General features: G+C 35.2%; 1 protein-coding gene and 1 long non-coding RNA gene across 2 annotated transcripts in view; one reads left to right on the forward strand and one right to left on the reverse strand.

Annotated features, from left to right (window-relative positions):
- LOC145724734 (uncharacterized) overlaps positions 1 to 14,338 on the forward strand; it is a 177,494-nt gene that overhangs the window by 162,161 nt on the left and 995 nt on the right. The window lies entirely within an intron of this gene.
- On the reverse strand, positions 78 to 14,234 carry LOC145724729 (uncharacterized). Its single transcript, XM_081973143.1, has 2 exons — positions 13,708 to 14,234; positions 78 to 6,042 (listed from the first exon to the last, which is right to left on the reverse strand). Exon 2 carries the CDS (start codon positions 1,722 to 1,724, stop codon positions 777 to 779), a length of 948 nt encoding a protein of 315 aa, XP_081829269.1. The 5' UTR covers positions 1,725 to 6,042; positions 13,708 to 14,234; the 3' UTR covers positions 78 to 776.

The following is a 14,338-nucleotide window of genomic DNA, read 5'->3' on the forward strand; positions in this document are numbered from 1 at the left end:
AGCAGACAGAATGACTGGCGTCAGACAGACATCGGAGACAGTTCAATGTTCATATAGGGGAAGTTTACCTAAAATGGGATACTTAAGGTTTGAACCTGGTTTATAAAAAAGTTTAGCTACAAAATCAGAAACAAACGTCATGATGGATATATCAAACATAACTTTATTAAAAAAATAAACATAACATATGAAAGTATTAAACATAGAACAAAAACATTTTTTCTTCTTAGGTGAGTGAAATTTCCCATTTTAGGAACACGTATATCTAAAACGGGATCAGTATTGTTTCTAAAATGGGATTATGTGCATACGCACAGATCACATATGAAATAGCTGGCTTCGTTGTCTGATACACCGCAAGCTTCGTGGACCCATCTTTGACAGGAACTGCATTGAATCCACTGGTCACCAGGTTTGCTGCTTATAAAATCTACTTCACAATAAAAGCACACTGGATTTTCTTCCTCATCACTGTTTTCTTTGGTCATGTCTATTTTTTGGATATTCTTGTCTTTGGTCTTGTTTTTCCCATTCACATCTTTTTGGTATCTTGTTTGTTGCTTTATCAGTCTTTACTTCGGCCGAACTATTTTTCCGTAGTTTGGAGATTTTTTTTACTGATTTTTCCTTCGATAGTGCCTTTCCTTTCAAAGATGGCAATTTACCGGTTGACACTTTACGTTGTTTCTTTTCTATACTGGCATTTAATTCATTCTTATAAGGTGAGCTCGTTAAGATGGCAGCTTTACCTCTATTTCCAGTTTTCGCAGGCCTTCTTAATGCTGCTTTTGTATATGGTATGGACGAATCATTTCTGGTGAAATTTGAAAAATATTGGCCAAAGGTTTATCATCATCACTGGAGAAGCTGTCATCTGAGTCAAAAGGACGAGTTGATTCTGATTGTGGCAGTGTGTGGGTTGAATATGAAGTTGATGGCGGTGGCGTTTGATGTCTGATTAGAGAGGTTGATTTTGATTGTAGCAGTGTGTGGGTCGAATATGAAGTTGATGGAGGGGGAGTTTGGAGCCTGATTGGAAATGATGGTTCTCCGTCTGGTGAGCCGTCTTCCGTTGAAATTAATTCATTTTCTGGCTGATCAGTGGGATCAGCAGCTATAAACATATCGTCAGTGAAAACGTGGCGATTAACGGGAAATAAGCCAGTTTTCTCAAACCCATGAATGGCATTATTGGGTGTTGCTGCCCTTAAGTAGGCCTTTCCAAATAATTTGCCTATTTGGTAAATTGTAACGACTCTACCTGGATTGTTCCTTAGAAATGTTTCAACCTCTTCACTGTAGAATGTCGATAAAGGTGCCATAAAAGAAACGTCTAGCGGTTGCATGCGATGACTACAATGTGGTGGTATGCACAATATTGTAACACCGTGATCCCTGGCTTTCTCTATCACAATTATGTTTTGGGTATGAGTTTTATGGCCGTTCAATATAAGCAAAGAAGGGTTCTCTTTTGAGGCATTGGTAAATTTTAAAAAATGGTCGAACCACTTTTCGAAGAGGTTCAATTGCATCCAACCAGAAGAATGGCAGGCTACTATGGATTCAGGGGGTAGCCCAATTGAAAACTCCTCCTTTACGCGAACTCGTGGGAAAATGACCATGGGTGGAACATATGTTCCTGCAGCACTTATGCATATTACCGCAGTGCATAGTGTTCCTCGTTCTGCTGAGGTTAACGTTCCTACTTGCTTCCTACCTTTCATTGCAATCACCTTAGATGCCCTTGTACAGTTGTTAATCCCGTCTCATCGACGTTAAATATTCTAGATGGTGCATACGCGCATCTATCTTGCAGGGGCTCCAGCAAATCAAAAAATTTGTTTACGGCAGTTGCATTGAAACCTTTAGCGCGAGCTGCCGATGTTGCTTCTGGTCTCCTCAGGGAAAGGTGATTTTTTTTCATAAAAGATCGGAGCCAAGCCCAGCCAGCCATTTTTTTATTTTTATTAAAATAGTGTTTCAAATTGTTCCTTTCTGCTAACTGAAACGCTAACCTACGAACATCTGTACACGTTAATCCAAAAAGCATGCTCTCCATAGTTTTTACGTAGTCAACTAGAAGTTCTTCCATTTGGCGCGAAAAAGTTCGTTGTCTACTTCCCAAGCCTTTTTGATGCCCGGTAATTTGTTTATTTCAGTTTTTTACTCTTCGCTCAAGGGTGCTTTTTGGCACCGAAAAAATTTTTGATGCTTTTAAGTAACCGTATTTGCCAGTTGAAACCGATCTGATTGCTTTCGCCATTTCTCCCTCGGACCAAGACTGACGAGTTGTTTTCCGAGTTGCCATATTTGCTAATAATAATGATTCTGAAATGAAAAAATACCAACAATGTTCACGGCAATCGTATTAAAATTAAAACAGGAAACGAGCATCTTGTTTCTAAAATGGGACATATCCCGTTTTAGAAGCACATGCCGCATCCCATTTTATCAACACATGTACATATAACCGAAAATGGCTGCAATTTTTCTATATAGAAATATAACCTTAAAATTTCATAAGTTAAGTGATTGTTTAAGCCCTAGCAACTGACAAAAAAATAATCGGCGTCATCTCATTGGTCATATAGGTCAAAAACTTATGTTTGTAGATCGAAATTTTTACAATAAATATGTTGAAAACATAAAAACTCACCTAGCGGCGTTACACCTGTCACGATTTTGGTCAAACTGCTGCACGTTACTCATACACGGACTGGAAGTATTAAGTCAATAGTACAACAGGTGGCGCTATATCTTACTACGAAATAATTAGGGTATCCCGTTTTACCTTAGTATCCCATATTAGGTAAACTTCCCCTACTTTAAAAACTTACACAAACAAATACTAAATAGCTTATGTTTCAGGTACCTTTATTTGCCTAATCTGGAGTTTGCTTATCATCCTTTGAAAGGGTCCAAATTTAAAAAGTCCCATTATCAATTGCTCTAAAAGACTCTGAACAAAAGGTGTTTGAAGCTATGGTTATAATGGTGTTGTCAAAATCCATATGCAGAATGTTGAAAAAACAAATTTCTAGTAAATTTCAGGTAATATTAGAAAGATATAAGTTACTTAATACGTAAATTTTATCAAATGCCATTACTTTGCAGAATTAGCCCTTATAAATTTTGCCATATCTTCTCTGACTATAAGGCTAGAAACAGATGGTGCTACTGTTAAATCCTTTTACATCAGATCGTAGGTTAAATTACTATTTTAATTGTATTATTTACACTCGAGTTTCCTTTTTTCAGAAGTCTAGTTTTTTTCATAAATAATCATAAAATTAGATAATTTTTTTAACTGAGGTACCTACCTGCTCTTACAATAAATTTAACTAAAATTGAAAAACATGTTAAAGAAATCACACAACAAAACCAAAATGATGTATTTAATGGTGGGTAAATTTACAAAAGGAAATAAATAAGCAATCTAAATCAGAAAACCAAAAAGCAAGTTCTTAAAACAGCAACAATTCTGTTATAAAAACACTGCTTTACGATCATCACAAAACTGCAAGGATTTTATAGTCACCAGAATACACACATTGCCTTTTTGTTTCTTGCAAATTTTATGGAATAATTCTTGAAACGTTGGTATTGGGCTGTTAATGACTCATTTGAATGCACCTATCTGTGATGTTCTTTGCAGATAATTAAAATAGAATGTGGTTGTTGCTCCCAAGCCAAAGTTTTATTGGAACTTTCCGCCTTTGTTTACCACCAAGTGTTGCAAGTTTTCCAGTTTGGTGAAGAAAAATCTTAAATTTTATGAAGGTCTCGGAATAACAACACTAATTAATAAACACAATATTTTTTCTACAGTAATATATAATACGATAAAGATCGCTAAATATCTAATACAACTAAACTTAATGCGTAGGTACTCAAAAACAGGATCAAAACTATACACATTTGAATACTGACATCAAACTGGTGACACTGACATTTCCAGTAATGGTATGCAGTGCCGTTGCTCTGGACAGCACGCAAAATTTTTTTTATCGCTCGCTACCCTTGGCAACGCGCGATAAAGTAAACTCTTCAGTAAAGGGTAACTTGTCGTTGAGATTTGGAAGCGAAAAATGCATCATTATTTAATGTTTGTAGAAAAAAGTATTTATTGCATGCAAAACATGTAACATTCTTCGTTTTTTTTTCAAAACAATAACGTTTCCTCATTTTCATTTATAATTGCTTAATGACGAATACATATTGTGAAGTTTAAAGGAGGAATTTGTCAATACGGCAACGTCCAAACAGGTGATTAAAAAGATGTATAGCCTAGCTTGTAATAAACGACGTGCGTAAATTTCAATATGGCGGAGCACTTGATGACGTAACCGCCACGGGAAAAAAATTAATCATAGTTTCACAGTTATTCTTTCTTTTCTGTTCCAGACTGATTACAAAAGATCATCTTTCCCATATTTATATGCAAAAGCAGAGAAAGCCTCAACAACTTAAACCAAAACACAAGTATTTGGTCAGTAAAATAGGAATAGATAAGTGTTTTTTCATTTAATCTACTTACATCATGTTTTTACATAAGTTCTACAAAGTTTATAAGATACATTGAAACTAAAAGTATATCTTTTTATAAGCTTTTGCATAAAAAACATACAGTGTGTCCCAAATTGGTTCTACATGTATTGGGATCTCTGTAACCGTAAGAGCTACAGAGTCGGTTAAATGGGAAAAGTTTTAGAGAATTTTATGTGAAACTTATTTCCGGTTTCCAAATTAAATTATGTTTCTCCGTTTTCCGGAAAATTGGGAAAACGTCAGAGGCTGCATTTTAAACACTCTTTAACAAAGCCAAAGAGAGTTTTGAAACTAAGACATTATTAAGGCACTTTTTTACGTAGAACAAACACTAGTTCCTTCAGAATGGTGGTTTCACTAGGCCCCTTGATAGTTGTAAAGTATATTCGGAAGTTGGCATTTTCAAAACTAAACTACCAAAATACAAACACAATATCTCAGTCTCACACGTAGTATCGCGGTTAAATCGAAATACTCATTGAAATAGTTGTTGTGCAACATCTGGTGACATCTGTACTCAACTTTATGAGTTAGAAAGTACAAATGGGCTTCCCAAATCTAGGAACAGCCCCATTAATGCCGCATAATTGCCGCCCCATTAACACCGATCTGATTGGTTAAAAATGGTGAGGTTTTGTTTTTTCTAACTTATAGAGTTGAGTACAGATGTCACCAAATGATGCACAACAAATGGCATTTCTGGCATCCAGTTGACCATACTGGAATGAAGGTTTTGTTCTTTGGTTATCAAGCCCTATAGCCTCTCTGATGAGTCGTAATACGGCGCGAAACCGGTCAGAGGATTGGGATTGACAAACAAAAAACAAAACCTCACCATTTTTTTTCACTCATTGAAATATTGTAAAATATACATTAAAAATAAATAATTTGCCATTGTTTACTTTTAGCCAACAATGGCGGCCGATTTTCCCAGTCTTGTCGTAGTGATTCAATGCCGATGTGACTTGATGACGTCAAAATTCTAGAGAGCAAATGATGACGTAACTGCCACGGGAAAAAAATGAACCATAATATGAGTTATGAACCCATAACAGCTGACCAGTGTCTAGTATAGTAGCAGTGCATAGGTATTAAGTATAGCCCATTGTATCAAATCAAATCATTCTTTAGACCGCTTTGCTATAGTTCACATCCAAGTTAGAGAAATAAAGTTTTTAAAAACGGATTTTGTATTTTCAAACTTATAATTGGCGCAGTCGGTAGGATAAGAGCAGTTACAATCGAAGTCACGTTATCGGAACGATTCAATTGTTAACGCGAGTTTCAACTCCTCAGCTCTTATCGAACGTGATAGACTGTTTCGGACTCCGAAAAGTGATTGAGTTTGCTGTGCGTGTGTTACCGAAGAACAGGACATCACTTCCTCAATTTGGGTTGTGCTACATAAGGCTCTAGAGGATCAGCACGCAGGAAGAAAAGACTGACAACACCAAGGGTGAGTGCCCCAGTATTCCTGTCGCTTTTCCACTTTCCCTGGTTAGGAGAGTAGAAATAATTTTAAGTTTATTTTTTTTAAGAAAAGTTAAAAGAAAAAGTAAGAAAAAATAACTAACTGTTAATGAACAGAGAACTTGAAGATTTAGTCCATCAATTTGATAATACTTTAAATTTATCTAGTAATTTAAGACAATCTTCCAACATGCAGAACGCATCTAACGCTTCTCAAGCACCTCAAGTAAATTATACTTTACTTAAATTGTTTATTGACACTGTTCCTCTATACGATGGAAATTCTATCACATTGAATAGTTTTCTATCAGCTGGTGACTTTCTTTTTTCAACATATGGTCAACCTAATGACAATGTTTTAAGAAACTACTTACTTCGTACTATAAGAATGAAGCTTACTGATAGGGCTCAAATTTTAGTTGGTTCAAGACACGAATTAGATACTTGGAACAAACTTAAAACAGCTTTGTCAGATTGTTTCGGCGATAGACGTAATTTAGAATGTCTAGAACAGGATTTGTTTATGGCAACTCCTCATAAAAGTGAAAGTTCCTTAGAATTTGCTAAAAGGATACAAGTTCTAAGAAGCACGCTTGCTCAAAAAATTAATTCACTTCCAACTAATGTAATGGACCAACCCACTAAAGTGATTTATTTACGGCAATACGATACACTATGTTTGAAAACTTTCATTAGAAGCTTACCTGGATTTTTGCAAAGTATAATTCGTTTGAAAAATCCCGATTGCATTGAAACTGCAATGAATTACATTATTGAAGAGGAAAACTTTCAATACACCCAAAACCTTTTCAAAAATCCAGTACAAGATAAATCTGCTTTTCATAACAAACCACAACATAAATCGTATTATCCACCAGTAAACCCCTCTATGTCATCTTACAACCGAAATTACCAACCTAATGCAAGTCATATGCAAAGACACCCGATTCCAAATCATTTTAATCAAAACTAAACTTAACAATCGGTTTAGTCAACCTAACATGTTTAATAATCAGCCATCATTTCCAAATTATGGAAACAAACCTGCATTTCCACGAGGACCTATTAATATACAACCTCGACCAATCCAAAATCAACATTTCCCGACAAACAGACAAGTTTTCGGACCTCCTCAAGATGTTTTTAAACCAACCGGTAAAATACCTGTTGAGAAACCTGAACCAATGTCAACACGTTCTCGTTATACAATGCCACCCCTTTCATCCCGAAATAACCACTTTAGACCAAACGGACCTAGAAATTTTGTGTCTCAAGAACTTTACCATTTGGAAGAAAATCCACAAGAAATTGATGAATTTGCTTTTCCACAAATTGACTATTCTTGTGAAGACGAACAGACTCAAAATCACAATATGCACCAACATTTTAATAATGAAGAAGTCCATGGAGAAAGCCAAGACCAATTAACTTACGCTGAAGCAGAAGAAAACTATGGAAATTTTCATCAGATCAGCCCTCCAACTTCTCAGACCTAACAGTAGAAATGCATACTGAGATTTTGAATAGTTTACCCTACATCAAAATTAAAAATCCAAGTTTAAAGCTACTTGTAGATACTGGGTGCTATAATTCAATAATTCGTCCTTCTATTGCTGAAAAATACTTTCCAAATACAATTTTTAATTCACCTTCAATAATTAAGACAGGTGTTGGCGAAAAGGAAACTTTGTTTAAAGCTAATATACCTGCATTTCAAGAATTTCAAGTTCATGATATTACTTTCATCTTATTTGATTTTCATGAATACTTTGACGGTATTATAGGATTGTATGATTTAAAACGTTTCAATCTATCGATTGACCTTGTAAATGATCAACTTAGCAACAACAAACTAACGATTCCCATACAATTCCGACAACCGCAACTTGAAACTTACGGTTTCACCGTACATTCTCATGAAGTCAAGAAGGTAAACGTCCCTGTTTCTCACCATAATGTTGACATAATCATACCCGAAACCTATTTAAATAATATTTATTTTCCTGAAACACTAACCACTGCAAAGAACGGATTTGCAGTAACAGAAGTTTTTAATTACACAAGTAATGACATTACTGTGCTATTCAAAGAACCCATGCCGTGTCACTTATTTTCCCACGAACAATACGAACATTTTTCATTGTTTCATATGGATAATATTCTTCCAAAAGAAAGTGCTAAAAATAGCAAAACATTAACATTATCGACTCTTTAAGATGTGACCACCTTAATCTTGAAGAAAAATCTGCTCTTACGAAACTTTGTAAACAATTTTCAGATGTTTTCCACCAAGAAAATCAAAAATTGTCCTTTACCAATAAAGTCAAACACACAATTAGAACAACTGACGAGATCCCCGTACATTCAAAAACTTACCGTTACCCTTTTGTACATAAAAATGAAGTACATCGACAAATAAATAAAATGTTAGAAGAAGGCATAATCCGTCCTAGCCAAAGTCCATGGAGTAGTCCAATATGGATTGTACCCAAAAAGTTAGACGCTAGTGGCAAGCAAAAATGGAGGATTTGCGTAGACTATCGCGGTATCAATGCCAAGACTATTGACGACCGTTACCCTTTACCCAACATTACTGACATCCTAGACAAGTTAGGTAGATGTACTTACTTTTCGACTATAGACCTTTCTTCTGGCTTCCACCAAATAGAAATGGACCCCAAATCGATTGAGAAAACAGCATTTAATGTCGAAAATGGTCATTTTGAATACCTTCGAATGCCATTTGGCCTAAAAAATGCACCTGCAACATTCCAGCGTGTCATGGACAATGTTCTGCAAGGATTGCAAGGAAATATATGTCTTGTCTACATGGATGACATAATTGTGTTTTCAACTAGTCTCGAAGAACATATTAAACATCTCCAAAAAGTTTTCGAAAGATTAAGAAATGCCAGACTAAAAATTCAGCTTGATAAGTCAGAGTTTTTACGTATAGAAGTTGAATTTTTGGGCCACTTAGTAACAAAAGATGGTATAAAACCGAATCCAAGAAAAATAATGGCAATTCAAAAATTTCCAATTCCAAGAACCGCTAAGGAAATCAAATCTTTTCTGGGATTGCTTGGTTATTATAGGAGATTTATTAAAGGTTTTGCTAAACTAACTCGACCCTTTACGAAATGTTTAAAGAAAGGAGCTACCATCGAGCACACTCCTGAATATATAAAAACTTTTGAAATTTGTAAAAATATTCTTTGTAACGATCCAGTTTTACAGTACCCCGACTTTGAAAAACCATTTATTTTGACTACCGACGCATCTAATGTAGCTATAGGCGCTGTATTGAGTCAAGGAAAAATAGGTAGTGACCTTCCTATAGCATATGCCTCCAGAACTCTAAATCCGGCAGAGACCAACTATTCGACAATAGAAAAAGAACTATTCGCTATAGTGTGGGCAACTAAATACTTCCGACCGTATTTATTTGGGCGCAAGTTTACAATCATAACTGATCATAAACCTTTGCAATATCTTTTCAGCTTGAAAGAACCTAATTCGCGATTAATTAGATGGAAACTGAAACTTGAAGAGTTTAACTATGAAGTTCAATATAAAAAAGGATCTCTTAATACAAATGCTGATGCATTGTCAAGGATTGAGATTAATGCTATCGAAAATCAATCAATACTAGGAAATCCAGGAGACATAAATCGAGAAATTGATCACTACATAGAAGAAGAACGAAATCGAAGTCTCAGTCAAGAAGAAATCCAAGAATTAAATGACATAATTAGACCAGTAGAAGCTGAAACCAATACATCCAACATCAATGTAATATCTGATATCCAAATACAAGCCCCAAGTCGAGAGTCTGATGACATAACTGTACCTACATTCAGCTGCAGAAGACCCTATTTTAAACATTCCAATAACTGAAAATTGTCTCAATACTTATACGAATCAAATCATTTTTACCCTAAAACCTAAAGGCCTTAATACGTAATTCGAAGTAGTTTATTTCAAACCAAATTTCGATATTCTGTGTGTCTTACTGAACACTATTGGGAAGAACTTATAAAATTCTTTAAAGAGCACATAAGTCCAAATAAACTGTACTGTTTATACGAGTATAGCTAAATCCGAAATAGACTTAGCTAATAGAATCAGTATCATTTTACCAGAAACGTTTCAACATAATTCTTATAAGCTAGTACTTACAAGAACATTAGTAACAGACATTGAGGATGAAAATCGTCAAAACCAACTCATTGAATATCATCATAATAAAAGTCATCGTGGTATTAATGAAGGTTTAATGACCCTAAAAAAGCTCTACTACTGGCCAAACATGAAATTAGATCTGACAACTTATGTGAATAATTGTGAAATTTGTCAACAAACGAAATACGACAGACATCCACCGAAAATTAATTTCAGTATTTCTCCTACACCTTCACAACCTTTTGAGAGCATTCACATGGACGTATTCCAAATTAATAGTGTCAAGTTTCTCACAATTATTGATGTCTTTTCGCGTTATGCACAAGCTTATGAACTCCAACCAGCTTGTACCGCTACAATTGTGTTAGATAATCTTGCAACTTTTATCAGTCACCATGGCCTACCTCAACAAATAACATGTGACAATGGTACGGAATTTAAAACGTCCTTGCTCTTAGAATTTTGCAAACTTCACAAAATTAAATTACACTTTACAACAGCTGGTAATTCCAACAGTAATAGTCCAGTTGAGAGATTACATTCAACTCTCATTGAATTATATCGCATCTTAAAACCTAAAAATTCCTCATTAATGCCTAAGGAATTAATGCAATTTTCTATAATAGGATATAATTCATCAATTCATAGTGTTACTAAACAGAAACCTTTCGATGTTATTAATGGACGTATTAACGCTTTAGATCCCTTTGATTTAACAGACGAAATAATCGTTAATAAATATATTAATGACAGAAAAGAAAGACTGAAAACTATATATCAGAAAATCTATGACCTTTCTTTAGAAACGAAAACACGAACAATTGAAAAACATAATAAAAACCGTGAAACTCCACCTGAGTTTAGTGCAAATCAAAAAGTATTTGTTACTGACAAATCAGCTCAAAGAAGTAAAGATAAACCTCGAAGGAAAAAGCATTTTGTCGATCACGATATTGGTAACAAAATAATAACTAAAGACAAGAAGGTTATTCACAAATCACAGATTCAAAAACCTAGACTTTTTTCTGTTCCACAGGAAAATGAACCTGATGGTGCCATTCCTTCTTGTAGTTACACCGTTTGTGACACCGACTCATCTGACTGATGACGACCTCAAAACCATTCCATTAAAAGCACCTCTCTTTCCTTTTAATCTAGGAAATGCTAAAGTCGTAAACACCAAACATACATTCCTACATTTTGTAGAACTTACACCCTTAGTTCACCAAATGGAAAATCTAGAATACTTTTATGATTTTGTAAATAATTCACTTAACATAACAAACTTTCAGGCATCGCAACTTACATACCATACTAATGCCATCAATTTGCTTAATCATGCAAAGTTTTTAATCCTAGAAGCTAGAAATAAGTTTAATAATATACGACCACATAATCGAAATTGGCTTTTTGGTATTCCTGATTCTGACGACGCTGACAAATATGATAAAGCCATTTCAGAATTGCACTATCAGAAAACTACATTACAAAAAGAACTGTCTTTTCAAATTTCACTGACTAAACAGCTGATTGACAACTATAACAGTTCAATAACGATTTTGTACAACAATCAAGCTTTGATTAAGTCTCATATTAAAGCTTTTGAAAAATTAATAAATAAAACCTTAATTGACACTACTTTACTAAGAATTCAAAGTACCATCCTTCAAATAATCTTTAGTAGTCAAAACTTAATAACATTTTTGGATAACTTGGAAAATGCAATTATGTTTGCACAACTTAATGTTTTACATAGTAGTATAATTTCATACCATGAATTGGATACCATCCTTAAAGATTTGACAAAACTTTATGGTAATGATAAACTATTAACATTAAGTAATATTCAGTACTATTATAAACTGTCTGCTCTCCAAGTAACCTTCTCCAAAAATAAAATAATTTTTGCAATTCACTTTCCAATATTTCTCAAAGAATCCTTTGAAATGTTTCACCTTTTACCTATACCAATGAACAATTCCATCATTGTACCCCACTCACCCTACATGGTAATTGGAGCCGATTCTGCCAAATATGAAGAAGTGAGAAAGTCCGATGATCGAAAACACCTACATCTGTAAAAATCACCTGGAAACTCAGAGAGATGATTGTGCTGTTCAACTTATCAGACACGCCAATATTGGAAAATGTGAAGTGACACCAGTACGAGTAACCGACGCCATAATTCAATCAATAACAAATGAATACGTTTTGGCAATACCAACAAATAGTCCACTTAAAGTTCACAAGTTATGCCAAACTAAAGAGATTGTATTTTTAAACCACCCTAATTTGGTCAAAATTTCAAGAAATTGTGGGATAAGCATCTTAGATAACCAGTTTTGGAATAAAGAGGACATAATTCCAGGAAATCCATTTATTCTTCCTCAAATGGGGTTTTCCTTAAACCACTCTGTTGCCCTTAAGCTGAAGCCTTTGGAACTGACGTCATTAAATTTAAAAGATATCAAGAGTCTTAGTGAAAGTAGATACTACGCAGACTTTCTAGACGAAGAAAACATTCATCCAGTGGTTTGGAGCTTTTCAACATCTTTCCTGATGGTAACCCTTGCCATGCTTTTGATGTGTGCAGTCTGGAAGTTCTACCAATTCAAGAAGACGAAGCGTCAACCGACCGGTCATTCCACCACCGAGAGGGATGTTCCTGAAAACAACATGGTACCCCTGTTGTTTCCATCTAGGTTGGGAGGAGTTATGAACCCATAACAGCTGACCAGTGTCTAGTATAGTAGAAGTGCTTAGCTTAGCAGTGCATAGGTATTAAGTATAGCCCATTGTATCAAATTAAATCATTCTTTAGACCGCTTTGCTATAGTTCACATCCAAGTTAGAGAAATAAAGTTTTTAAAAACGGATTTTGTATTTTCAAACTTATAATTTAAAAAAATTCACTTTTTTTTTAAACAGTGTTTTTCATCATTTTTCATCCTTAGCTGACCATGAATTATTTTTTCCCGAATTATTTGATAATCCTCCACTGTTTCCTGCTTGAGAGATAATAATTTCTTCCTCTTTCGAAGATGTACCACCCATATTAAACCAAAATTTTATCAAATTAGCTCTTCAATAGCAAAGGTAACCCCCAAAATATCATTAAATACATTAACGTTACTATCTCTAACCAAAAGATAATAATACCTATACTTTCTTTTATAGCCCACACATTATTTTCCTCAATCTGTATCATACCCCAAAAGATAAAATAAAAATAAAAAAACTCAACTATTGTCTTTCATCCATCTCAAAACAGACCAGCGCCTCCACCAAATGTCACGTTTAATTTATGAGCCCTTCTGGGTTCATCAATTAAACTGACTCACAACGTTAAACGTCGCGCCGGGATCTCAGTTTTAAGGATGGAATCAAACACTGAGTTTTCTATTAAACACTTAAATCTATTATATATAATGATGTACATAAATGGATCTGTACAATACGGTCATAAGCTAACACACTAAAAGTTAACAATTCAACAATTGTACTTACATGAATACATAAGCTAAGGACTTAGGATTTTCTGGCGGCTGGCTTGGTCACTTTCTCGTTGGAACAATTCTGGAGAATGGACTACTTAACTTGATCTTCTTTTCTCGAAGAGAGTCGACATCTCGACTTCTTGGTTCAGCTGGTCGCACTACTGTCGATTGGTTCACACTCCTCCCTTAATGCTGAAATCGGCGTGTTTTATACCCGATTGATCGGCTGACGTAGTTTGTTATTGTTCGTCGCCTGTTTTTCATATTTCTGTAAAGCAGGTGGTGGTGACTCATCACCGATACGATGCACTAGGTGCATCATGGTGTGACCTTGCCTCGTGCGCTTAATATTTCGCAATCCTCGAATATTCTTATGTTTTTAAGTCAATAAGTCCATCTTTTGAATTAATGGATTTTCCATTCCTGACAATATTAATCTTGCAAGGTACGGAGTTTGCAAACTACTCCCGAGATTTCTGTTGCCGACTAACTCGTCGACTTCAATTCTTCGGGTTGGTACGCGCGAAAGCCGAAACTGCGAACCACTCCGATCGGGAAACGCGCAAAACAGCGACTGGCCAGAAGGGCGACGGTTCGGAACCGACCCGAAGTCGCTTCGGGCGAGATCGCGACGTCATCCG

This window comes from Ips typographus, linkage group LG2 (genome assembly GCF_016097725.1).
Source record: "Ips typographus isolate SLU linkage group LG2, UJ_Ityp_2.0, whole genome shotgun sequence".
Classification (NCBI taxonomy): Eukaryota; Metazoa; Arthropoda; class Insecta; order Coleoptera; family Curculionidae; genus Ips; species Ips typographus.

Excerpts from the sequence above, each read along its gene's own strand:
- LOC145724729 (XM_081973143.1), bottom strand. The coding sequence starts at position 1,724 with ATGAAAGGTAGGAAGCAAGTAGGAACGTTAACCTCAGCAGAACGAGGA.